Source organism: Lacerta agilis, chromosome 3 (genome assembly GCF_009819535.1).
Source record: "Lacerta agilis isolate rLacAgi1 chromosome 3, rLacAgi1.pri, whole genome shotgun sequence".
Lineage (NCBI taxonomy): Eukaryota > Metazoa > Chordata > Lepidosauria > Squamata > Lacertidae > Lacerta > Lacerta agilis.
In genome coordinates this window covers 67,019,666-67,044,455 of record NC_046314.1, presented here as the reverse complement: position 1 = coordinate 67,044,455, position 24,790 = coordinate 67,019,666, and the positions used below count along the sequence as shown (strand labels likewise).

General features: G+C 42.8%; 2 protein-coding genes across 2 annotated transcripts in view; one reads left to right on the top strand and one right to left on the bottom strand.

The window, feature by feature from the left end:
• IGF2R (insulin like growth factor 2 receptor) overlaps positions 1-10,572 on the bottom strand; it is a 73,692-nt gene extending 63,120 nt beyond the window's left edge. The window contains 2 exon segments of the mRNA XM_033144112.1: positions 2,852-2,982; positions 10,267-10,572. Of these exon segments, the coding sequence (XP_033000003.1) occupies positions 2,852-2,982; positions 10,267-10,541 (406 nt within the window). The 5' untranslated portion in view covers positions 10,542-10,572.
• Positions 10,573-15,428: 4,856 nt separating this feature from the next.
• Positions 15,429-24,281, top strand: LOC117044621 (proto-oncogene Mas-like). Its single transcript, XM_033145428.1, has 2 exons — positions 15,429-15,612; positions 23,207-24,281. Exon 2 carries the CDS (start codon positions 23,304-23,306, stop codon positions 24,279-24,281), a length of 978 nt encoding a protein of 325 aa, XP_033001319.1. The 5' UTR covers positions 15,429-15,612; positions 23,207-23,303.
• The last annotated feature ends 509 nt before the right edge of the window (positions 24,282-24,790 follow it).

The following is a 24,790-nucleotide window of genomic DNA, read 5'->3' as shown; positions in this document are numbered from 1 at the left end:
TGGAAGACTTAAAAGTCCCGTTAACCTGCTCTCATTCCTCTGATTACTTGGTCACCTCAAGCCCAGAGAGCAGCCAGCAGAACTCCATGCTTGTGCAATGGGGCTCCCCTACATCCATCCCTTACGAAAACCCTCAGCACCCAAAGCAAAGATACTCCCAAGGAATGAGAACCCTTTTCAAACGGTGTGGGATGAGGTACAAGGGGCTGCAGGGGGTGGAAAGCTGGGAAGAATTCTGCAGGGATACTTGTGCACACGGAAGGGTCTTGCCCTGCTTTGGAGCCAAGCCATATAGAAGCCATATAGAGCAGAACAAGGGCACCTCACTCAGCTAGTCCTTTTCTGTATGTGGATTTTGACCTTGAATGAGTAGGCTGGCTTGTGACTTAAGAAGCATTTTAAAAAACCAAAGAAACGTCTATCTCTATTTCATCTTTCTAGCTTTGAGGAAGTTTAGCTTTCGTGATGAAGAGCATCCAGTCAGGTGAGCCTCCACCTGCAGTCTGATGCAATACAGCTTCGCAGAGGCCTCTGTGCAAAGTAGGCCTCTGTTCTTTTTTCTTATTTTGGCATACAGCCAAAACATGAAGCTGGAGCTATTCACTCACCTATCTATATTGCACCTTTCCATTAAAGGTGTTCAAGCCAGCTAATGCAACAAATACAACAAAAAGCAATAAAAGGAAAACCCAAAAATAAGGATCTTAAAATCATCTATAAACACACACACACACACACACACACACACACTAAAACTAATTGAGACACACATCGTATGAATCAGAGGCCCAGCTAAATAAAATGTATCTGCCTAGCAAGCCCTCCATGAAAAACTGAAGCCTAGTTCTTCCCTAGCTGGGTCTAAGCACAGAGTCTTCAGTCATCTGACTACAATGCATTCTTAGTATATGGTCATGTATTCTGTAAGTGCATAGAAGACCCTGCTCGGTGAGGCAAATGTCTCATCCAGTCCAGCATCCTGTTCTCACCGCTGCCAACCAAATATCTGTGGGAAACTCAGGAGGAGGACCCAAGCACAAGAGCACTCTTCCCTCCTGTGGTTTCCTGCAAAATATATGCAGAAACATGCTGCCTCTGACCACAGAGACAGAGCATAGCTTTCACGGCTAGTAGCCACTGACAGCCTTATTCTCCATGCATCTGTCTAACTCCATAAAACTAAGAGCACAGTGTCTGTGGGCAGCACCCTATTTTTTAATTATATCATGGTTTTAGCAAATGCATATGGGAGGCATGATTTCTCCTTCGTGTCTCATTTCTCCATGTTAGTGCACACTGATATATTCTTATAACAACGCCGATGCATTTGCCAAGGAGTTTTGAAGAAGTCTTTAGTGTGCCACCATCCAGAAATACTTGTGTACAAGTTACTTCAATGAAATTCCCTCTCCTTTAGTCTTTTTCATTCTCTTGTGACTATGGCCACGTCCAAAGCCCGTGAAGATACTCAGCGGGACATAGCTAGCATCACTGCTGCAGCTTGGACTTTTGCCAACTCAGAAAGAGTGAAAATAGATTCAATTTTTGACTGGCTTTGCCAGGACTATTAGGAGTTGTATATTGCTTAAAAGGAAATCAACTCCTTTCGTTATTCCACAGTCAGGGGCAAGAGATAGAGACAGTCTGCGGCTATGAAGGTCAATGGCTCTCTTCTTCCCCATCCCTGAGAACAAGATACTGGCTCCAAAGCTCAGCTTACATTGACAAGTAAGAAGTCTAACCCTCTACAACAGCTGCCAAGGAAAGCCCTTGAAATAATCCAGAACTAATATTCTCTTGAGGCCTAATTGCGAAATTGGAAATGTTCTATAGGATGTGCTCTATTTGAAATTGAAGTCCAGAGGTTGGAGGATGATAATTTAATATCACCCTTACAGCCACCTTGGAGGTGGTGTGCCACTCATCTACTTTTAAAGCAAGTATCCCCCCCACTCTCAAGAGCATATTTTGGGGCGAAGTGGGAGCATGCAAGAGGGATGAAGGCAAAGTCTTGTTGCACAAGCAGAAGCCTGTTCTGCAGGCAGATCAACCTATGGTTCTTTCCAAGGAAGAGAGGGACAGAAAAAGCTTTTTACCCACAGCTTCAAGCTTTCTAGAACTTTTAAATCTTTATTTAGGGCAGGGAACATGTGGCCCTCCACCATCACTAATCAGCAGTTTAGGGATAGTGTGCTGCTCGTGTACCACTTTAATTGGCTCATGGCAGAGAGATGGGTTTTATGAAGCTTCTAGGCTGAGCTGGTCATGTCACACCCCTCTCTCTGAACCCATTTTGGGGAGGTAGCCAAGGTATGTAGAAGGAATAGCAGGAGCAAACCAAATCCTCGTTCTGAGGGAAAGCTAGATCACAAGGGTTGAGAAAAGCTAGCTGGCTCCTAGCATCACAAAGGTTATGAGGCAAATGAGAGACCAGAGCACCCCAAAACAAAAACTTTGCCCACATACCCTGCCTGCTGCTGCAAGATTTCATGTGCACAAACCATTTTGTCGTAACGGATTGAGTTATTTCTGCCTCCTCAAGTTGCTGGCTGAAAACAGAACCATACTGAACTTTAGGATGCCAACCCACATACACATGCCATCACAAGCCAGGAAAGAAAGAATAGATTCATTTTAAAGCAGTCCTTATCAGTTTAAGCCATTCTCCTCCCTTTGCACACCACACCCCAAAAGTCAACTGCTGCAAAGGGCAGGCGATATAGCTCACCAACAAGAACATGAAGCTTTCAGGACAAGGTAAGAAACCCTGAACACAGGCACATGGAAGAGAATTTGATGGGTGGCATTTCATATTTTAACATCCCTATAGCAGACAAACCTCTGGACTTACCTACTGAGAAACTGGCATTGCTTTTTACGTCGTATGCACAAATGGTACTCGACCCTCCACAGCCTGTGGCACTACCGCAGAGGTTTATTTTGTAGTGTACTTTATCTGGATCAACAGCTTCCCACGTATAACTGAAAAAGAGAAGCAGACAGGAGGTACAATGAACATGTGCTGCCAAACTACACATTTCAGCCCAGGCTACTCATCAGCTTCTTAAATCTAGCAAACCTTTTCTTCATATTTAACACACACACACACACACACACACACAGGAGCTTTCCAGAACACTGTCAGGCAATGCAGAGAGATGCAACAATGAACATGTTTTCAGATTATATTCTGAAGCAGTTTAACCAAAATAAAAATTCAGCTTCACTAAACACAAGCAAGCCATCTATTGTCACCTCAAAAACACGGAACAAACTAAAAGTTGTGAAGCGCCCTGTGATCTTCAGATGAAGGGTGGTATAATGATAATAATAATATGATGGTGAGGATGTATTGTTTTCTGAAATTAGCATTTAATGCTCAGGAACGCAAGACACTGCCTTCCATAGAGGTCCAGCTAGCTTCAGTATTTCAGTCCTACCTGGAGACACCAGGGATCAAACCTGAGAACTTTTGCATGCAAAACATATGCTCTACCTACCACCAAGCTACAGCCTCTTTCCCAGAATGTCATAGAAGATTGGCCATTAGTTCAGGGGGACACTTTTCCATCTGCAATTAAGATTTCAGTAACAAACTTCTAAGTATCTATGTACCGGGGTAGCTAAAAAGATGTTTGAGGACTAAACTCCCATCATCCCTAACCATTGGCCATGCTGCCTGGGACAGATGGGTGTTGGGAGTGCAACAGGCTTTGTACCCACCTAGTGGAAAACATTAGACAGAAGATTCAACGTGTCTTACAGAAGATAAAAGCAAATCGTTATTGAGAACTGAAGTGGCACTTAACACTTCCATTTTCACATGTGTGTTTATTGAACAACAGGTCCTGTTCCCCCCACATGCAAACATATTCACCCTTGGAAACATATGTATTTCTCCCAGTGCTGTCACCCATACAATATTCATAGGTGCTCTCATCTCAGGAGCCTTAACTATATTGGCCTGACTAACGACATGGGAGAAGCTTCTCCATGGAAAGCCCCCTGCAGCTGAGGTCATGTTTAAAATGACTCAACTAATCAGACAAGAACTTGGACCACACGAGTTTCAACTATGCAATCTGGCACGGATTAAACATCCAAAAGAAAAGCCGTATACTTTTCCTTTTTTAAAAAAAAAAAGGTTGGTGTTAACAGAGAGAAAAAGCTTTCAGTTTCCAGTCCCAAATCATGAGACTTTTAGTCAACTGGAATGTATTTGTTATGCCCATGACACAAAGGCAGGCAAAGGGAAGTACGGGCTACCTAATGCTGTAAGCAATACTACAGTAGTCATGGCCCACTTCTCACCAAGGGAGCCAACCTGACTCAAAGCAGCATTGCTTGTAGAGCTGGGTATTTGACTGGCTCAAAACAATTCAGTCAAGTAATGGTCAAAGTACTTAAAACAACATCAGAAGAGTATACTTTTAAATCAACAAGTCTGATACTTGTGCTCATTACAAAAGCAACTTAAATTGTTAACTGTTTTGCCATGGGCCCACAGATCTTAGCTAGCCCTGGTAGCCAAGCAGCGTCACCAAGTCTGCCAAGGTGCGTGGTCTTGTTCCCAGTCTCACATTGTGACAATGGTCACCATCCTTGGTTCCAAGAAAAGTATTTTCCCAGATGCTAGTGAGGCACACAACACCGATATTGGACCAGCTGCACTTCTGAGCAGAATTTAAAGTGCCTGTGCTGAACTTGAACCCACTGAATGGTTTGTGGTCAGGTTATCAGAACGAGCCCCTTCACTGGTACAAACCTGCCTGCACTCTGAGATAAATTCCAGAGGTCCTGTCTCTAAAAATCAAAGATACTGAAAAGGTTGTTTATCTGGAGTCTTCCATTTGCAGCCCCACATTTGTGGAAACTCCCTCCCAGGCACAGGACAAGGTCTTTCAAGTAGCGCGCGCACACACACATTTGTGAACTCTCACCCAAGTGATATACAAATGGCCCAAACAGTACAAGCTTTTGAAACTCACTTATTTCAGATTGTTTTTTCTTAATGGGTAGAAGGTTTGATTGCACCCCAAAGGCACACTCCTCCATTGTTTCCCGATAGCTATCAGCAACAACAAATGGTGCTGATTCTGGAAATCATTTTAAGTTGTTACAGCTAATACAATAGTCTATTGTTTTAGTTAGACTGCTATTTTAAATAATTTCAACTGAAATATAGATGACATTTTATACCCAAAATAAATTGTCATTTTAGGTAAGATGCCCTGTGAGGGCCTTGCCCAAGCGACAGCCTAGAAATGTTTAAATAGATATGGAATGTGGGGCTTTTAGGTGAAGCTGCAAAAGATTAATAAATGGGGTGCAGGAGACGAGGGCCTGTGCAGAGGTAAGGCGAGAAGTTATGGGAAGGCAGAAATGTGAATTAAGTCTAAAAATAGTGCACTAGGCACTGGAACAGACACAGTGTTCCCGTATGGACAACCGTCACTCTCCATCCACTCCACCATCCACCATAAGACCAGCTCTATCAGATTTCTCCTGCCACTGTCATCTCTAGTAGCCATTCCATCAGGCTATAGGACAAGGAGACATATAAAACTGCAAGGCCCCTGCTGTAACACCAACACATTTTTACTCCTCACCTCCTTGTAATCTTTCAATTCCTGCTAGTCATTACAATAATTCTGTAACTAACAAATGGTGCCCAAGATTGCTTTTCTGTCCTCCCTCCCAAACTGCATCTACTCCAACAAGGCATCTAACAGTGAGATATTTTTTTCCTTAATCTATTGCAAAGCACCATTGAACTGCATGAGGTCAGGGCTTAACTTTCTAAATATTCCCCCTTCAAAAAGCTGCAACCCATCCTAAATGGAAAAATATGATAGATGGCTCGCACAGATTGCCCTCCGTAATTTTTGGATATGATCTCTCTTCTGGAAATGCAACGTTAGTAGTGGCGTAAATCTGCCCATTTGCACTGTGTTGGATTTCAACACATTGTGGATAGTTAAAATTTATCAGAAGCATATATTGATTTTTTTTAATGTGGCTTTATACTAAAGTTTGTATATTGTTCACATCTTGCATTTAAGAAACAATGTTCTAAATATTTCAATACTCCTACCTCAGATAAGAGTATAATTGGAAAAATCCCAGACTCCACACTGAAATTTACCAAGGGAGATCATATTTAAAATGCTGGCAGGAAAACAATAAAGAACAGGACATATTCAAACAAAATACCATATAGATATATTTTTTTTAAACCAAGAAAATATAGTCATTTATGTAGGCAGTTGTGAAAGATCATGAAGCTATAATTGCAAGCTGACATGCAGAAGATTGACTAAGGTGAAGTTAAGTGTTGGTACCAGTGGTGTTGAATTTAGAATATTTTTGTATTTTCCAAGTTTCAACAATTTGTTTTGTTGTTGTTGTTTTGTTTTTGGTAAACATCACTACTTATATATATATTTTCTGAAAACAAATGATATTGATAAAGACACACATCAGGTCGTCACCAAGTCAGTTTTAATCTAGACTCAACTAGGCTTTTCGTAAACTTCTGCTCTATGCTCAATTGCAAGTCTGCAGGCATAGGTCATCTACATGCCAATATTACCTGCCATGTTCTACTTTATACAATGGCAAGGTTGGAATTGCTAGTACAGCACAACCCAACAGTTTAATAAATATACACAGAGAGAGAACAACCCACTTGCATTGGAATACTACAGAGATTCTCTAAAACAATGAATTGCTTTATTCATTGGGGAAATGAAGCAAAAACCTTTTCAGTGAAATCCTGCAGGTACAGCTCACCTCATTCACACAATGAGCCACTGTTTGTGTTGATTCAATGTGGGATGCATTTTTGCACACATAAAGAGTGCTTTTCCAACTTAACAGTAGTCCTGAACAAAATGTACTCAAAGTATAACCAATTTCTTCTTTTGGTTTAAAATTGTGTGTACAATTCAACATGAAAGCCTCTTTCCACTTCCACGCAAAAATCAACAAAACAGAAGAAACAGATTGTAGTGTAACATAGTGGCCAAAAGACAAAGCCAAGAATCAGTGCAGTCCCCTGATCCGAATGTCACTTCTGCCATGAACTCAATGGCTGACCCTACTCAAGCATTCTTCTCTCTCAGTCTGCGTATCCCCATTTGCAATACAGTGGTACCTCGGGTTAAAACACCTCGGGTTACAAACACTTCGGGTTACTGACTCCGCTAACCCGGAAGTAGTACCTCGGGTTAAGAACTTTACTTCAGGATGAGAACAGAAATCGCGTGGCGGCAGCGCAGCAACAGCGGGAGGCCCATTAGCTAAAATGGTACCTCAGGTTAAGAACGGACCTCCGGAACGAATTAAGCATGTAACCAGAGGTACTACTGTATGGGGATCAGGGTGGATTTGATTTAAATCAAACTGATTTAAATCACGATTTAAATCACTAGTCAGTAAGGCTTGATTTAAATCACAGTTTTCTACATAAAGACTAATTCTTGCTGGTATAACTTTAATATGCAAGTAGATGAAGATTTTTAGAATAACAACTTTTCATATTAGTTTTTTTATCCCGTTTAATAGGTTAATCATTCATATTTGGACAACTTTTCTGTTGTACTTAGGAAGGAGAAAAATAATCATTACCTTAATAATAACAATTTAAATAGATTTATTAGATCTATTCCACTCCAAACAATCAGAAAAATATTGTTTCTATTCTATTCACTGAACTTCTTGAAACTTAACACTGAAGGGGTTGATTCTGTATTCATAGGTTTGTAGAACAATAGGATTAAGGTCTTTTTCTCAACTCTGTTCATGTTATAACATTTTTGCTGTGAAGAAGAGGCATGTGATCTCTGCTGAGTCAAATTCAGTTTTGAGAACTGCTAAAGCAAACCAAGCATCTGTGATAATATCTTGTAGGCAGAGAAACTGCCCAATAATCTTACAAAAACCTCTGGAAGAGTATAAATGACATTGTGAATGGATTAATGGATTTTTTTACCAAAAAAATTAAACATATACAGCCTTATTCTACATAATTAAAAAACTAATCTTTATTTCATGATTGAATAACCTTTGGATGGTAATATATTTTCCTCAAAAAGCATTTTATTTTTAAAAATCCGATTTAAATAAAAAAAATCTGTGTTTTTTTTAAAAAAAAAACATTGATTTTTATCCACCCTGATGGGGATAATTGTTATAGCTGCTGAAGGCCATCTTTTATAGCAAGGCAGGAAATACTGACAAACCATTCTCTAAAGAATCAGTTACTTGCAAACAGTCAAGAGTTGCTGAAATTTCCACATTGGCAGGGAATTACAAAAAAATATTCTTCTGAAAAGACAATTCATCTACAGGGATGGGATCTGAAAAAATACTATTTAAGGATGGAGTGCATGGAGAAGATAAAACAAAAGGAAGCAAAGAGTTTACGGTAGTTGTATTGGCTTGAGGCAGCCTTTATAGGGCTACAGCAGTGATTTTCTGGGGTTGTAGAGCAACCTCAGCTAATTAAGACATGCCTAAACGTGCCTTGTATCAATGTAAAAAAATTATTAGACACCTAAGATGGAAAGGGTCATGGCTCAATGGTAGAGCATCTGATTTGCATGCAGAAGGTCACAGGTTCAATTCCTGTCATCTTCAGGTAGGACAGAATTTTCCGCATGAAACTCTGGAGTGTCTGCCAGTCATTGAGGACAATAATGAATACATGGACCAAAAGTCTGCCTCAGAATAAGGCAGCTTCCCCTGTTCCTTATTAGTTCCCAATGTTCTCCCCATCCAAAGTTTATTGTTTCCTTGGAGGGAAAGTTTCAATTAGCAATTAACCTCATCGGGCTTGGAATATCTCACCACTTAGTAAGATATTCTCTTCCACAACAATACAAAATGAGATACCGGTATGTAATGCATTTTGAACACCCAAAGGTGCTAAATAATTCTTTAAGAATTTTGAATAAATGCTATTTACAGTTTGCTTAAAGTAACAAGATGCACCACACTAACACAAGACATCTATGCATGCTAGGCTACTCCAATTACAGAGTTGCCTATGAAGGAGACACAGTTCAGTGATGTATGGAATGCTTTCCATACAAAGAGTTTCTGCCATCTCTAGGCAGAGTCAAGAAGGGCCCATCTGAAATCCTGGAGAACTGATGCTAATCAATAGAAACTATATTCAGCTTAAATGTATCATATCAGACTTTGCCTAAAACAGCTTCATACATTCATAAATGTTTGCATAAAAACATGACGGGGGCTAAGCCTCCTTTCCACAGAAAGCGAAACATACTGAGCTTTTGAGCGGGCTATCACAACCCAGGAGAGCAGGCAAAGGGTTAAATTAACAACTTCTCAGGTTAACAGCAGGAAAAACCTGTTCCGCATTGTTTCAAGCATACCATATGCAATTATTTTGATGGTGCAGGATCCAACCCACTGAACAAGTTAAGTACACAAGCACTAACTCTAGTTATACCTCCTTACAAAGAGGAAGGCCAGCTGAGATGGGCAATTAAGTTCATTTCGCAACATCATTCTCCCAAGAGAAATTTTATGCAAATATGTTTTGTCAAAGTGTAATTGAGTCAATATATCACAGCTGTGAAACACCTCAATTACTATCCAGACAAAAACTGCCTGGGAATGAAGACTGTTTTAACAGTTGATAGAAAGCTGTGGAAGGGAGCCAGTGCCCCTCACGTCCAGGCATAAAGGACACTGCTCCAGCCCAGTAGTGTAGTTTTATAGTACAGCAGATGGCACCCCATCTAAACTCCTTGAAGAAAGCGCTCCTCCTCGCATAAAATCACTTTAGAAGTTACAAAGCAGCCCCACTGCCTGCACTGATAACACGTCTGAAACGAACCCGAGCAGTTCCACCTATGGGCGGGATGGCATTAGGAGTTGTTGTGTCCTCTACGAACTAACATGGAAGGCGGCTTTTACCAGACACGCAAACGCACATTTTCCTAATACAACCGAGGGAATACAGAAGGGGGGGGGGTAATTAAAAGGTACGAAAAGGCTACTTTAAAGACTAAAATACGAGATGTCCCATAACCGTTACAAATGCACAAAAAAAGGAGGAAGCCTAGGCAGCGCTTATCTGAACGCTCAGCGTTTCCACCTGCGCGTCAGGCGCTGTACGGAAAGGGGAAGCAGCAACTCGAGTTTTCCAATTCCACGCGCCGCTCTTGGGCCCTGCCAGCTGTTCACCAGGGGCAGCTCCCCGGGACGGAGGAGGCGAGCTAGGCACGCACTCACCGGCACAGCTCCTGGTAGTTGAAGCTGCCCTGGGCCGCGGCGGCGGCGGCGGCGGCGCTGCCTCCCTGCTGACTCGGGAGGACGATGGAGAGAAGCAGCAGGACGAGAGAGAACCCGGGTCGAGCCCCAGGCGAGGAAACCCGGAGCGGGCGAGGCCCCCCAGCCGGGGCCCAGGCGTCGCGTCTCATGGCGGGGCTCGGGGCTCTCGGAGCAGCTTCCGGGGCTACTCCGCTGACATGGTCGAGAAGACGGGAGAGAACAGGCAAGCGGGTCATGTGACTCCCGCCCCAACACACGCCAGAGCCCCTCATGTGACCCGCCCCGCGCCTGTCACGTGGCGGCAGTCATGTGAGGCGGGGCGTGAAGAGCCGCCGGTCTCCGATGGTGAGGGGCGGGGGAAGCGGCGGAGCGGCCGAGGCTGATAGATAAGGCTGCTGCTCATAGGTTGAAGCTCACGCGGGTGGCTGCGTCCAAGAATGGATAAGTCCAGAAGAGGCCCCCGGATAGGAATCGTAGAACCGCAGTTGGTCCACACGTACGTGCGTGCGCCCGCTTCGTTTGATTTGCCGCCGGGGCTCAGCACTTCCGACTCACGTCTCAGCAGCCGGGTGGGCGGAAGGATTGCTGCCGAGAACGCCCTGCACGCGATGCGTTCGGTCTGCAATGGCTCGTCCACACGTGCAAGGCAACTGTGGCAGTGAGGAACATGCGTGCGTGAACCAGCCACAAGTGCCTAATTCCCGAAGAAACAGATACGGGGGTTCTTTTTGGAGGCTGTGACAGGTCCCCTAGAAACTTCCTTGTTACATGGAGGAATTAGAATCACGGTTTTACTCAGCAAGGGCGGTGGTTACAATGTAGGAAAGCCTCCGTGGGCTCTCAAGTGGAGAGATAGCTGCTGCACTCGGGTCCTGCTTTTGGACTTATATAGCTAGGTGTCTGGTTTGCCACTATAAAAACAGGATGATATGGACCATTTACCTGTCTCAGAAGAACATACTCTTCCTATGTTCAGAGAAATCTTCCAGGACTCGTAGAAAAGAAGCATTGGGAAAATTTCGTTGGGATTCTGAAGGAAATAAGGCATGAGACAGCTTCACCCAGAGTTTACTGGATGTGTGTTCAAAATAAACCTTTTATTTTTGCTTATTGAATACATTTTGCTTGATCTGTGATTACTTATTTATAGTGGGCTTGCAGGCCTGGTTCTCATGACACTTGGATCGTGTTCATCCTCTGGTCCTCCAGAGTCTTTTTAATCACTCATGATTACAGAGTTTAACCATGAGCCATAGTTTGAATGACACCCTAAGCCACACCTTGCCTTAGCTCTGTGTGGTGTGGAGTAAAAAAGACTGTGGAGGAGGAAGAAGGTTGCTTATTTGTACAGTTTGGCTTACCATGTCATGCAAACCAGCTTGCAGCCTAGTCCTACCCATATTTACTAAGAAACAAGCCCTGCAGAGTTCACTAGGGTTTGTTTCCAACTCTGTGTAAATAAAAGAGAGCAATCTTAATTTGAGGAGTACTTTATAATCTTTATTGTGTACACTCTTGCAATGAGCTTGTAAAGTAGACCTATGTCATCACCAGGTTCAATTGTCTAAGAGCAAACACTGGACAAAATGTAAACATTTGGGCCATAAAACAAATCCATTCCAGTCTTTTAAATAGTTAAAATCCCTCTCCCCAATCAAAGGCATCAGTTTATTTTTATTTTTTTAATGACATAAAAAGGTAAAGTTAGCTATGGTGGCCCATAAAATTTTTCCAGAATCCAGTGTTAAGCTGATAGCTGCATTAAGCCACCAAAGAACAATGTGATAGCTTTTGGGTTCTCTAGAACTCTTGGGTAGGTGGTGTAAAAAAAAAAAGCAAGGGTGCAAATGGTTAGTGGTGAAGCCATGTGCCCACATCTGGAAAGAATTTAAGATGGAATGTGAGAGGGCAGCAGACATTCAGATGAGGCTTTGCTGCGTCATGTGTAGGTTTCAGGTTGCAGCCATTGGGAAAGAGAAATAGAGAATGGCTGGCTCCCCATCTCCGTGAATAGTTCTCTATTCCTGTTTCCCTCCTACCTGTGTGTTTCACCTAAGGACAGAAGCACACCTGGGTAACAGCTGGCTTTGGCATTCCCCAATGTTCGCCATGTATGCATGAGCCAATCCACACGAAATGTTGAGGGATCATGAATTTCTGTGGTGCAGACAAGTGCTCAGCAACAAGGAGCCTCCCAAAATTCCTTTGGTTAGATGGGCTGTGTACCATTCAGTTTCCAGGCACCATGGGGAACAATTAGTAGTGGAATACATCCAGTTTAGTTCTTGGATTTTCTCTTCAGTATTTTTTGGTAAAAACATATCAAGCCAGATGTGTCCATTTTCCAGAATCCTATTCTTGGCTTTAGAACTCAAGAAATGGGTTCCTATGGACTCATTACACAGAGATCACTTTTTGATCAAGTCCTTATATGAAGCCTCCCATTATTGCTTACTTGTCAAGCTGCCCACTGACAACCTAATTTAGCCCTATTTGGACTTACTAGTTTCCTTCTTAGGGCTAGTGGACATCTCCCTTGCTGTGATCCCAGCTTGGAAGAGATAACCCAGCTGCTCTGTTCTCACTGTCAGCTTCACCATCACCTGCCCTCTGCTGGGTATTAATGAGCGTACTGGCCTGTGAATAAATACTATCCACCTCTTGCCTGGTGTGTGAGCAGTAAGTTAAATATGCACTTGTGATTCACACTATCTCTCCAACAAGTCCTGGATATGCTATTAGTAGGATAGAAGTAAATGAGGAAGGGACTTACATATCTTAACATTTGCCAATATTCTTTCTGCAAAGCAAAGGTTCCCTCTCGTGTGCTGTGATGATAAAAGCATGAATCGTATACTATTGCTATTTCCACTGGGTGGCACTATTATGCTGTCTAAATCTATTTTCAAAACAAAATATAAAATCAAAAAATCATTCCAGTAGCACCTTAGAGACAAACTAAGTTTGTTCTTGGTATGAGCTTTTGTGTGCATGCACACTTCTTCAGATATTTTGCGGGATCTAATTCTGAAATGATTGTCATAGTGATTCTCAGTATGGACAAGGGAACGTGAGCAAAATTGCATTCTTTTATTTTAGAATCACCAACCCACCCTGTAAATGGTACATGTAATCATTAGATTATATTTAAAAGGTAAAGGGACCCCTGACCATTAGGTCCAGTCACGGATGACTCTGGGGTTGCGGCGCTCATCTTGCTTTACTGGCCAAGGGAGCTGGCGTACAGCTTCCAGGTCATGTGGCCAGCATGACTAAGCCGCTTCTGACGAACCAGAGCAGCACACGGAAACACTGTTTACCTTCCTGCCGGAGTGGTACCTATTTATCTACTTGCACTTTGATATGCTTTTAAACTGCTAGGTTGGCAGGAGCAGGGACCGAGCAACGGGAGCTCACCCCGCCGCGGGGATTCAAACCGCCAACCTACTGATCGGCAAGCCCTAGGCTCTGTGGTTTAACCCACAGTGCCACCCGTGTCCCTTTAGATTATATTTAGGACTACATATATGAATGGGGAAATCCACCCAAGCGGGACAGTCCTCACCCCTAGGAGCAGTGGGTCAGAGAGTAATGATTGCTGCATCCAATGTTTTCCTGATTCCTGCTGGCCAGGGCTGCTGGAGGGGCCCAAGGATTAAAGCACCCACCATGACCAGCAGAGGTCAGTGGAGGGTTACTTCCACCATATCCTAATGCCTGCCAGGAGCAAATGCTTCGTTTGGCTGCAAGCCTGTGTACGCGTTTATTCCCCGGGATTTCTGAGTAGGTAGGTTTAAGGTTGCCCTGTTAAATATCCAGGTGTGGGGCAATATGTGGCTTGTGTATGTTTAGGTCAGAGCTTTTGAGTTTGAAAACCAAAACAAAATGGGGGGGGGAGATAAATTCATACATATAAGGAGATAAATATAACAAGCCCTTTCTGTTAGGAAAGGACAGTCGTCCCCACTATGGTGAGATGTGCAGCACTTCTCTTTAGATTATAACAATTATTCCTAAATTTAGGTAGAACTGCACCATCTATTGTCTTCATTTTTTGGTGACACATTTCTTCTTTAGCAGTGCCTGAATGACCACCTTAAGATAAAGTTAAGCATTAAACTATCAACCTAAAGCCCTTGGTTGCATCCATACACCACTTCTGGGATCTGCAATCATCCTGTACGTATTTGCCATACATACATACATACATACATACATACATACATACATACGTACGTATGTACTCACTCACTCTCCTCCCAGAATGGCAGACTTATGCCTTTTCCTTATTTTCACCAAATGGATGCTGGATTTGTACAATTACACCAAAGGCACCTCAAGAAAACTGATACAATTCTTAGAAAAAGGAGGAAGAGCCTAGAGGAGAGACTTTAATTCAGCCAAGAATCACCCCTGTTGAAATTGGCAGAGGAGATGAACAAGGGCTTTACAGAGAATTTCTGTGTGAGACTCGTTGTGGGATGCGGTGCTGAGGACCGTTTCACCTGCTCAAGTGTGGCACATCATGTGCAAAATTAGGGCTGCCATACACCCGGAATTTCCCGGACATAGCTAGGATTTGTCCGTCGAAAATGGCATCCGGGCAGAATTTTCGAAAAGCAGCAAAAATGTATGTGAGAACCCAGGTGCATAACAGCCCACGTTGGAAATGTTGACTTTTTGGTGATTTTTCAAATTTTGGTGATTTTGCAAAAAAAAAAAAAAAAAGGAAACAACTTTGGCCAAAAAGCTCAATAATGTTTGTGTCCAGATTTTCACTTTTTGAGATATGGCAATCATAGGAAAATAAGCCAATCTGAATACAGTCTTAATAATTTTATTGAGATTTAAATTCTCAAAACTTTATCCAGGTTACCAACATTCTTCCCAATCCAAATAATATCTGATTGTTGAGGTTTTGTATGTATAGTATTTCTAACCTCTGCCAAGAGAGTGCAGAAAACATTTAATAGACATAGCCTGTCGTGATAGGATCAGCATGAACATCTGACCAGATGTGTCATAGGCTTAGGTTTGGGGAAATATAATTCCATCTCCTTATATTCTCAAATAATTACATGTGTTTGTTTGACAGTCAAATTCAGTCTGCCAAATGCTGATAAAACTAATGGAAGTCCAGCAAGAGCGTTTGATTGAGTTGAAAGCAGATAACGTGGGAGCAAAGAAGTAACATCTTCTTTCTCCTGTTAGCAAGATATATTTTCCAGCTGTTAAAATTCTAGGAGACCACAAATCCCTTCCTGAATAGAAGGAAATATTTTGAAAGGGTTCCCTGGATAGCAATTGGTAAGTAGTGCTAATAAGATACATGCATTTTGTTATTATACAGCAATTCAATCTGCTCCTTTCAGTTAATTTAGATAATTGCCCAATCTTTAAAACCTGAATTTAAGGAAGCATGGCAATCTTTATTGATTTTTGGAAGGTTAGATACGAAATTAAAATGGATTACTTCTCTATTCTTTGATGATAAAGAAGGTTGAACAGAAGGTTAATAATGGCATTTCTGATATAAAACGGGAATGTTAGATTCATGTGTGTAAATATCTTTGTGTAATAATATAATTTAATATTTATGATTCACATCTAAACAGCTGAAGAAGACAGAAGCTAAAGCTTTTTGCTTAAGTCTATAATCTGTTTTGTTAGTCACTGTAATATATGAGGTAGTTTCCAACAAAGTTTTACTCAGAGTAGGCTCATTGGAATTAACCTAATGTCATAATATAAATTAATTACAATGGGTCTACTCTGAGTAAAAGTTAAGCCCTATCCTTGATTTTACCCATGATTGATAGCATCCTTCTAGAATTCAGAGAGCAAACATGGTTCAGGATTGCAACTTTCTCCCGACTTCTGTTTCCCCCAGGAACTGAGGGTCTGGCTTCTGAGTAGACTTGTGTAGGACAGCACTGACAGTTGCTCCAGGCATATTATAAGCAGTGCAGCATAAGGACAATTGTTTCTCTGCCCATTTCCTACAATTTGGCTTTTCTAGCTGCTCTTCAGATTCTGAAAATTTTGTCTGGCTTAAACAGCATGAAAACCGTTGTTTTCTGACTTGATGAATCTGCAAATGTTGATTATAATTTGTACGGATGGCTAAGGGGAGAGTCTATAGCCTAGTTGGCAGAGCATACACTTTGCATGCAGAGGATCACAAGTCCATGATCAGGCAGGTCCAGGAAAGACTCCCATCTGAAATCCTGGAATGCCACTGCCAGTCAGAGTGGACGACATTGAGGTACATGGATCAGCAGCACAGCACAGCTTCCTTTGCTCTAATGTAATGGTGACTGTTGGAGAAATAAAAAATATGGGTGCGCTTTTTCCTTTGAATACCTTTCCAGTGCCAGTTTTCCATTCACACACATCCAACACCGTATCATCTTCCCAGAAGCACTTCACTGGACGGCGTGGAGCCTCTATGCTCTCTTCCTGGCAGCTGGGCAGCTGTTATTTAGCGGGAGAGGGATGAGGTAGTAAGGAAATCACCTTACTGCCCAGCCGTGCTTTAATCAGTGGAATTGGCACCATTACAGGTGCCACATAATATCCCTTCCACATTTGCAAGAACTTGATTGTTTAATGTGGCAGCACATGCACTTTGGAACTCCCTGCCTGTTTATATCAAGCAAGCACCTTCACTGTATTGTTTTCGGGGCCTGATAAAAACATGCTTGTTTATATAAGCATACCCAGATATTTAGAAAATCTGTGTGCGTTTTACTTTCTATTGTGGTTTTAACTTTCTATTTGTTTCAAATTATTGCTGAAACTTTTTTTAGCAATTAATTTCATTGTTTTATCTTTTTCATAAACCACTTTGAGGTTTCCCCCCTACAATCAAGCAGTGTATACATTTTATGAAATAAAAGGATTAAAGAGATTGGTGCAGGTACACTGGCAGGAGCACCAAAACTGGGTCCTGCTGGTGTGTTTGCACTGCACCAACCTCCCTGCTACCTTGCTCCTCTCCATCCCAGCATGCAGCAGCAGTAGCCCACCTGCCAGGAAGCTGGCACAGCAACTCCATCCCACCTAGTGGGCTGCTTCTGTCTCTTCCTTGTTAGCAACCTGATCATGCTCTTAGAAACCATTCACAACATTCCCCACTTACATCCCTGGTTCACACAAGACTTGCACTCCATCCATATATAATCCCCCCCCCCTCTCTCTCTCCCACTCTCCCACACACCCTCTATTGATCTGCCTAACTGTACTGCTCGTGTTCAGGATTTCAGGCAATCAAATACACCCTCCAAGATACTATTTTAATAAATTCATTGTATTTTGAGACAGATGGAGGCCAACAAGTAACTAAACAAAAACAGCCAAGGCTGTCAAGGATGGAAGCAACGCGAGAAGGGTAGCAATGGAAGAAGAGGCAGACAGATAAATCAGGTGGGGAGTGGGGGCAAGACTCCACAAATACTTCTCCTCAAGGAAAAGCTTTTGCAGAGTCTCACCACAGGGAGGAGGCGAGATTCCGCAAGCATATTGAGCCTCTGGCCAGTACTGGGGTGTACGCAAACCGCTGCTGCGAGTGATGAGGAGGAGGTAGGCTTCAGCCACCTCTCATCCCTTGCAGCTTTAGCTTGCTTATGCTGCGGTACTGGCCAAAACCTCAGTGCACCTGTATCACCCCACGCCCTCTCCCCATAATGAACCTCATCACAGCACAGGCTTCCTAACAGTGGTGACAAAGTGCTGGTGCATCTGAGCATAGTGGCAGAGAAGGTCATGGGGCCTGCAGAGTCCAGATCTGCCACCCCACAGATCCTGCCACCCAAGGCAGTTGCCTCACCTGGCCTCATGGGCAGGCCGGGCCTGATATTGGTTGTGTTTGCCAAATAATGTGTCCATTTGAACAAGAGAAATGTGACTGCTTTCAGATTGGCAGAACCTTGTCCTCCAGCGGCGTAGAAGAAAACTGAACTGACATGCTCTTCCTTTTTTGGTATTGCTAAGATGTACAGTGAAGTAAAGCAACTGGTGAGGCTCTCTGGCTCCCCCCCCCTTTCTTCTACAGTACTCAATTTGTTTCACTGTTCATCAGATAATTTCCAACAGACTACACTGGCAGCCTAAGCCTATATCCGTATACTCAGAAGTAAGCTCCACTAAGTCCAATGGGGCTTACTCCCAGGTAAGTGTGCTTGGGACCATGGGTCCAATTCAGTGACTAAGTATTTGGCAGGTATAGACTTTATGCATAGCAATGGGCACAGCAGAAGTGTGGGGTTTCTGGCCATCGTGAAGCCTTTCTTTGTGAGGAGGCAGCTTCTCTTCTCTCCACTTGGTATTGCTGCATGCCACCCCCAATCTCCAAGTGGTACAAGATTCCAGGGGGTTCCTGGTGCTTTACCCAGAGTTCATGTTTCCTTTCAGGAATGAGCCACAGCGGAGACTGTGGTGTCTTTAGGATAGATGGTTTACTTACACATATATACAACCTGAGCCTACAATGGAGAGGTTCACAGCATCAGCACTCCAAGAGTCTTCCTTCCATAGGCGCAGCCTAGAATAGGATTCAAGAAGAGATTCAACCATCGTGCTCTGCCTACTGCAGAGTGGTCCTATAACTCCCAACTCCCTTCTCTAACCCATATTGCTTCTAACCTTAACCTCGCTAAGCTTTGGCTTTATCATCTAACTCTGAATAGAGGGAGGGAGCCCAACAATTTGCCCCCTCAAGGCAAGACCCTTTGATTCTTTTTCCTCTTAATGGCTTGTCCCCCCAGGTTATCACCTCATAAGGAAGTTAGCCTGGCTTAATTAGCTTTTGACATTTGACTTAAAGGATTAGACGTGTCAATAGCACACGGCCTAATACACAAGGCCCAATATTGGCTATATCCTAGTTTTAACATCACAAGCCCTAATTAAATTCTAACACCTACTGGACCCAGGTACTTTGGATGCCTGGCACCCACAAATTCATAACACCATTAAGATGCTTCAGAATTTGTGTGTTTTGTTGTGTGATAGAATTCAATTAAAAAAAAACTAGCAGCAGAACAAAACAGAAAATGCAGTCACGAAAGGAAGGGAAGGGAGAAAAGGATGCTGCACAGGAGTTGGGAGGTTCTCGATGTATATAGCTGCTTCAATCCACAAGAGGAGAGAGTGCTCTTGTGTTCAAATCCTGCTTTCCCAAGCCACTGTGAGAACAGGATGCTGGACTAGATGGGCCATTGGCCTGATCCAGCCGGTTCTGCTTTCATTCTTGTGCACAATGGGGGGGGGGGAAGAAAACTGGCACAAGAGCATATTATTAAACAAAGGAAAAAAGAAAGCATATGTGTGTTTGTGCAAGGAAAAAGAAATATATATAAAGGGAGAATTCCCTGGATGCCAGGAACCAAGTTTGAAGCAAGTATTCTGGTGAGAGAACCTCAGTAGTGATAGAAAACAGAGCAAAGCAAAGCATGGAAATATAGACTGTTAGACCTTTAAATATGTCTTCCCAAGCGAGTTCCAAAATAGTCCCCTATTCCCCTAGCATAGGAAAAGACCACATGTTTAGTAAGTTAAAAGTGGTTTACTTATAAACTCTCCAAAGGTCAGGTTCATGTGTTTTTCCACACATCAGTCAGAGAAGTTGCAAAGGCAGTAAAACTCCATTTAGTTCCAAAGTGGTGAAAGTTCCTAAATGATTAGCAAAGGAACTGAAAAATTGCTTGAGAGAGCAATGTGGCAAAGGAGGAGCAACCAGCTTAGCCTCTTCACATGCTGAACTTCTTATGTAGACTGAAGGGGAACAAAGGAATGGTTATCTAGTTCCTTTCAAGGTGAGCTAAGCTTTGCTGGACAGCTAATTCTATGGTCTCAACCCCTTCAAGCATTAATTAGACTTAAGCATGTTGGTTATATGAGGCTGGTTGTCCTGGAGGCTGGAGGAGCTGCCTTCAGCTTCATTTAGAATTGGGATCAGCAGATGGAGCTATGACACACACACCCCATCAGAAAATAGTTAAGTTTTTCAAATTAATAATAATCTGAGGAAGACAATAAGATCTGAGGTTGGGCTCTGTAAACATCTTGGAGTAATGTCCCTTAGGGGAGAGGGGGACTTTGGTTGGCTGTGCCTCCACCTATGCTTAACTTGTATATCTATAAAGAAAGGCAGTCAGTTAGCCTCCAGTGATCTCCTTCCAAAGGCAATCCAAACCTGGTAAGTACTGCATTCCTGGAACTTCTCACTTCTCAGGAAAGTTGGGTGGATATAATGGATTATGTACTCTTACGGGTAGCATTCCTTGCAGCCTCAATTTGGAAACACAAAGGAGACCCTGATGAATACTGTGCGTGTGTGTTTCAGGACCATATTGGGTATGCTCACTAAAGGATTCATCATAGCCTCTCTCTCTCTCTCTCTCTCTCTCTCTCTCTCTTTCACTGCAAAGTCCTAGCTGCCTCTGTTGAATTCCCAATGTCACCCCAAATTTAGAGATCAGTCTTCTGCTAAAAGTGCCTTGCAGACAGATGAGACTGGGAGAATCCCCATGGAATCATGGAGTTCTGGAGTTCAGATCAGGGTCACAGATTTCTCACATTGAATAGAGCAGCATTTCTCAGATAAAGTTTTGTAATCAGTCACGGAATTAGAAGCTGAAAAAAATGTTTCCTTGTTTGGTTTAAAAACCAGCTACACATATGTTTTCCATTGGGAGGGGAAGGCCACTACAGGGGGGGGGGAGACGAAATCACTTCTTGTGGCACATAACATATTTTGTATTTCTAGAACATAAGAAGAGCCCTGCTGAATCAAACTGGGCCAGCTTCCTGTTCTCAGAGTTGCCAGCCAGATGCTGCAGGGAACATACTGAGTGCTACTTTACAAAGGTGTTTCCCCAAGAGGGTTGCACTCTTCACTGAATTGCACTCAGCAGCTGTTGAGTTACTGGTCTCTGCAATGCAACTGTCAGTTGTTGTTGTTGTTCAGTCGTTCAGTCGTGTCCGACTCTTTGTGACCCCATGGACCAGAGCACGCCAGGCACGCCTATCTTTCACTGCCTCCCGCAGTTTGGCCAAACTCATGCCAGTCGCTTCGAGAACACTGTCCAACCATCTTGTCCTCGGTCGCCCCCTTCTCCTTGTGCCCTCCATCTTCCCCAACATCAGGGTCTTTTCCAGGGAGTCTTCTCTTCTCATGAGGTGGCCAAAGTAGGGAGGTGGGTATTCTCATGAGGTGGTCAGTAGGGAGGGGAATGCATTGTTTCCTTTTTCCCCTGTCCTCCTCACAATTAGGGTTTCAAAACCCCAATCAAACATTAGCCCTGCCCCCAAATTTAGTTGGAGCCAGATCAGGATTTCCCTGGGTTTGCCCAGATTGTGAGTATGAGCTTGGACCCATCATGCCAAAAATTGGATGATGTCATGCCAAAGTCACATTGTGGTCCACCATCTTGCTTTAAAATGGCTTCTGGCATCCAAATATCAACAAATATTGCAGTACTCACCACAAGAAACCGCATGCCAAGATAGTTGATGGTAATCTTGAGAAGTGGCCCAACCTATGCCAAAAAATGGGTGAGGTCACACCAAAGTCACGTTTCAGTCCCCCATTTTGATTCAAAATGGCACTCAATCTCCAAATGTCAACAAAGACTGCTGCCTCCACCTCAGGAACCCTTGTGCCAAGTTTGACAGTGATATCGCAAAAGGAGGTTGAACAATGATGGAACTGGAAGACAGACAAACCATTTCCCAAAAAGATATAGTAGATTTTCATACTCATGAAACCAATGTGAAGGGGGGCAGCGGTGAAATCCATGTTAAGTGCAAGCAATCTTATCTTTGTTTACAGGGTTTCATTCTTTTAAAGTCCAGGGTTGGCTAACTTATGGCCCTAGCCAGAATGACTAGTGGTTATGGATGATGGGAGTTGTAGTCCTGCAACATCTGGAAGGCCTTCTTTGTAAAATGTTCTTTGTAAAATGTTGGCTCATTCCTGCTTGATGACTCTCCCACTTCACCTTAAATAGACTTGTTTCCAGGACTGGACTTGCCATACAGCAAGGTAAAGCAAGCTGTTTCAGGGCACCATAAAAGTAGGCAGATAGAGTCAGGCATTCCAGTCTGAATGGTGCAACAATGCTTGCTAAAGTGTTGGTCCTGGCAGAGAGTGGATGGGGACCATTTGTGTTTTGTACCAAGAAAATGACATGGGCTGGCACTGCTTCATTTTAAAATTTTCTCAATATATTGTCCCCACATCACTCCTTGTTGATAAGCTAGACATTTCCTTTGTATTCCAAAAATACACCTCGTTTATCTTCTGAATATTGAACTAAAGTAAAATAATGTGAGGGTTGCCATACTCCTTCCCCTCTGCTTGGAGATGTCAATAATTGAACCAGAGACGTTTTGTAGGTAAAGCATATGTTCTGCCACTTCCTCCGAGTCATGGGCTCTTCCTTTATAAAAGCAGCATTGGTGAAGCCTCTTAAATTGGCCTTATATCTATGAGGACTTTTCTCCTCCATACTTTTAGGGAAGAAGAAAAAGAAGAAGAAGAAGAAGAAGAGTTTGGATTTGATATCCCGCTTTTCACTACCCGAAGGAGTCTCAAAGCGGCTAACATTCTCCTTTCCCTTCCTCCCCCACAACAAACACTCTGTGAGGTGAGTGGGGCTGAGAGACTTCAAAGAAGTGTGACTAGCCCAAGGTCACCCAGCAGCTGCATGTGGAGGAGTGGAGACACGAACCCGGTTCACCAGATTACGAGTCTACCGCTCTTAACCACTACACCACACTGGCTCTCTATATTATTCCCATGTGTATTTTCCTTGCTTAATATGAACACTTGGAAATGCCCATCTGCAGAACTAATACTGAGCAAACTAATAATGGAATTATTTTCATTTTTTTACAGGGAAGACAGCATTCTTGAACATTTGGGAAGTGTCCTGATAAGAACCAATCCAAAGGCTCATTTAATTCAATATTGTGTTCTCACAGTGCCCAGCCAGATGCCAACACAAGCAGCACCTGGGTGCAACAGCACTCTGATTACAGAGACAAGGTCCTTTTCTAATCATACTGATAATGAGACACAAAGTGGCACTGCCAGAGATGAAGTCATCATCACCATTGTGACCTTTATTTCTACGCCTGTCCTCATTTTGGGACTAATCAGCAACGGAGCCATTTTCCGGTTTCTCTGTTGTTGTGGAATCAAACGGAATACATACACCGTATATATACTGAACCTGGCAATTGCAGATTTCACAGTACTCATCTCTTACACGATATACATTGTTTTCAGTATGATTATATGGGGTGAACTCACTTTTGAGAACTACCTATATCCTGTAATTGATATCTTGGCTCTTTTTGGCTACAACACCAGTTTTTTCCTATTAACAGTCATTAGCATCGAGAGGTGTCTTGGTGCTTTTTACCCATTCTGGTACCATAGTAATCGGCCAGAACATCTCTCGGCCATATTATGTGCTCTTCTATGGCTCTTCTCCTGTGTGGTGACTGGGGTAGAATATTTCACCTGCTGGCAAGCTTATTTTTCATCTGAAGAACCATGTTACAGAAAGCATGCCATAGCAAATCTATTCCTTCTCACAATTTTTGTGATTTTTATTCCAATAATAGTCCTTTGCAGTCTGAGCCTGTTGGTCAAAGTATGGCGAAGATCTTCAGCACGACTTTCCCTTACCATTGTTATCACAGTTGTCCTCTTCCTCATCTTTGCATTGCCACTCAGGATCTCAGCCTTTGTAGTATACTGGCATCCAGAAAAAGAACTAAACGGGGCTTTCTTTAATATTTCCTGCATTCTTAATGTAATCAATGGCAGTATTAATCCTTTTGTGTACTTCCTTGTTGGAAGACGAAAACAGCAGAGGTCTCAGGAGACATTCTCTGCCGTGTTTCATCGATCCTGGAAGGATGAGACAGAAGAGGTGGTGGCACAACAAACACAGGTTCAGTGAACATTGCTCATGTGGGCTGGGGGCTGATGATGAGTGTTGGAATCCAGCAGCCTTTGGGAGGCCACAGGTTCCCCATCTCTGCTCTAGTAATGTGACTGAACTTATTTTTAAAATTCGTATTTCATTATATACATTAAACATACACCTAACCAATCTTATTACAAATGTATTGTGTTACATATGAGCATATTTACAACAGTCTGTAGATGAATGCACCTTATTGTGCCAGTGTTCAGTAAAGGATTTCTAACCCAACAGAGAACTGTTCCATTTCTGACTTCACTCTCACTTAATTTGGCAATTTACATATAACAGTATAACCTGCATCTTCTTGAAGCATGACTAAGTCTAGAGTCAATCTATAGTGAACAAAAGCAATAAGAACACTTGGCAGAGGACATACCTCTTAACATCTCCCGCTTGGACTACTGCAATGCGCTCTATGTGGGGCTACCTTTGAAGGTGAACCGGAAACTGCAATTAATCCAGAATGCGGCAGCTAGACTGGT

Coding starts and splice junctions, on each gene's coding strand:
- LOC117044621 (XM_033145428.1), top strand. CDS start 23,304: ATGCCAACACAAGCAGCACCTGGGTGCAACAGCACTCTGATTACAGAG.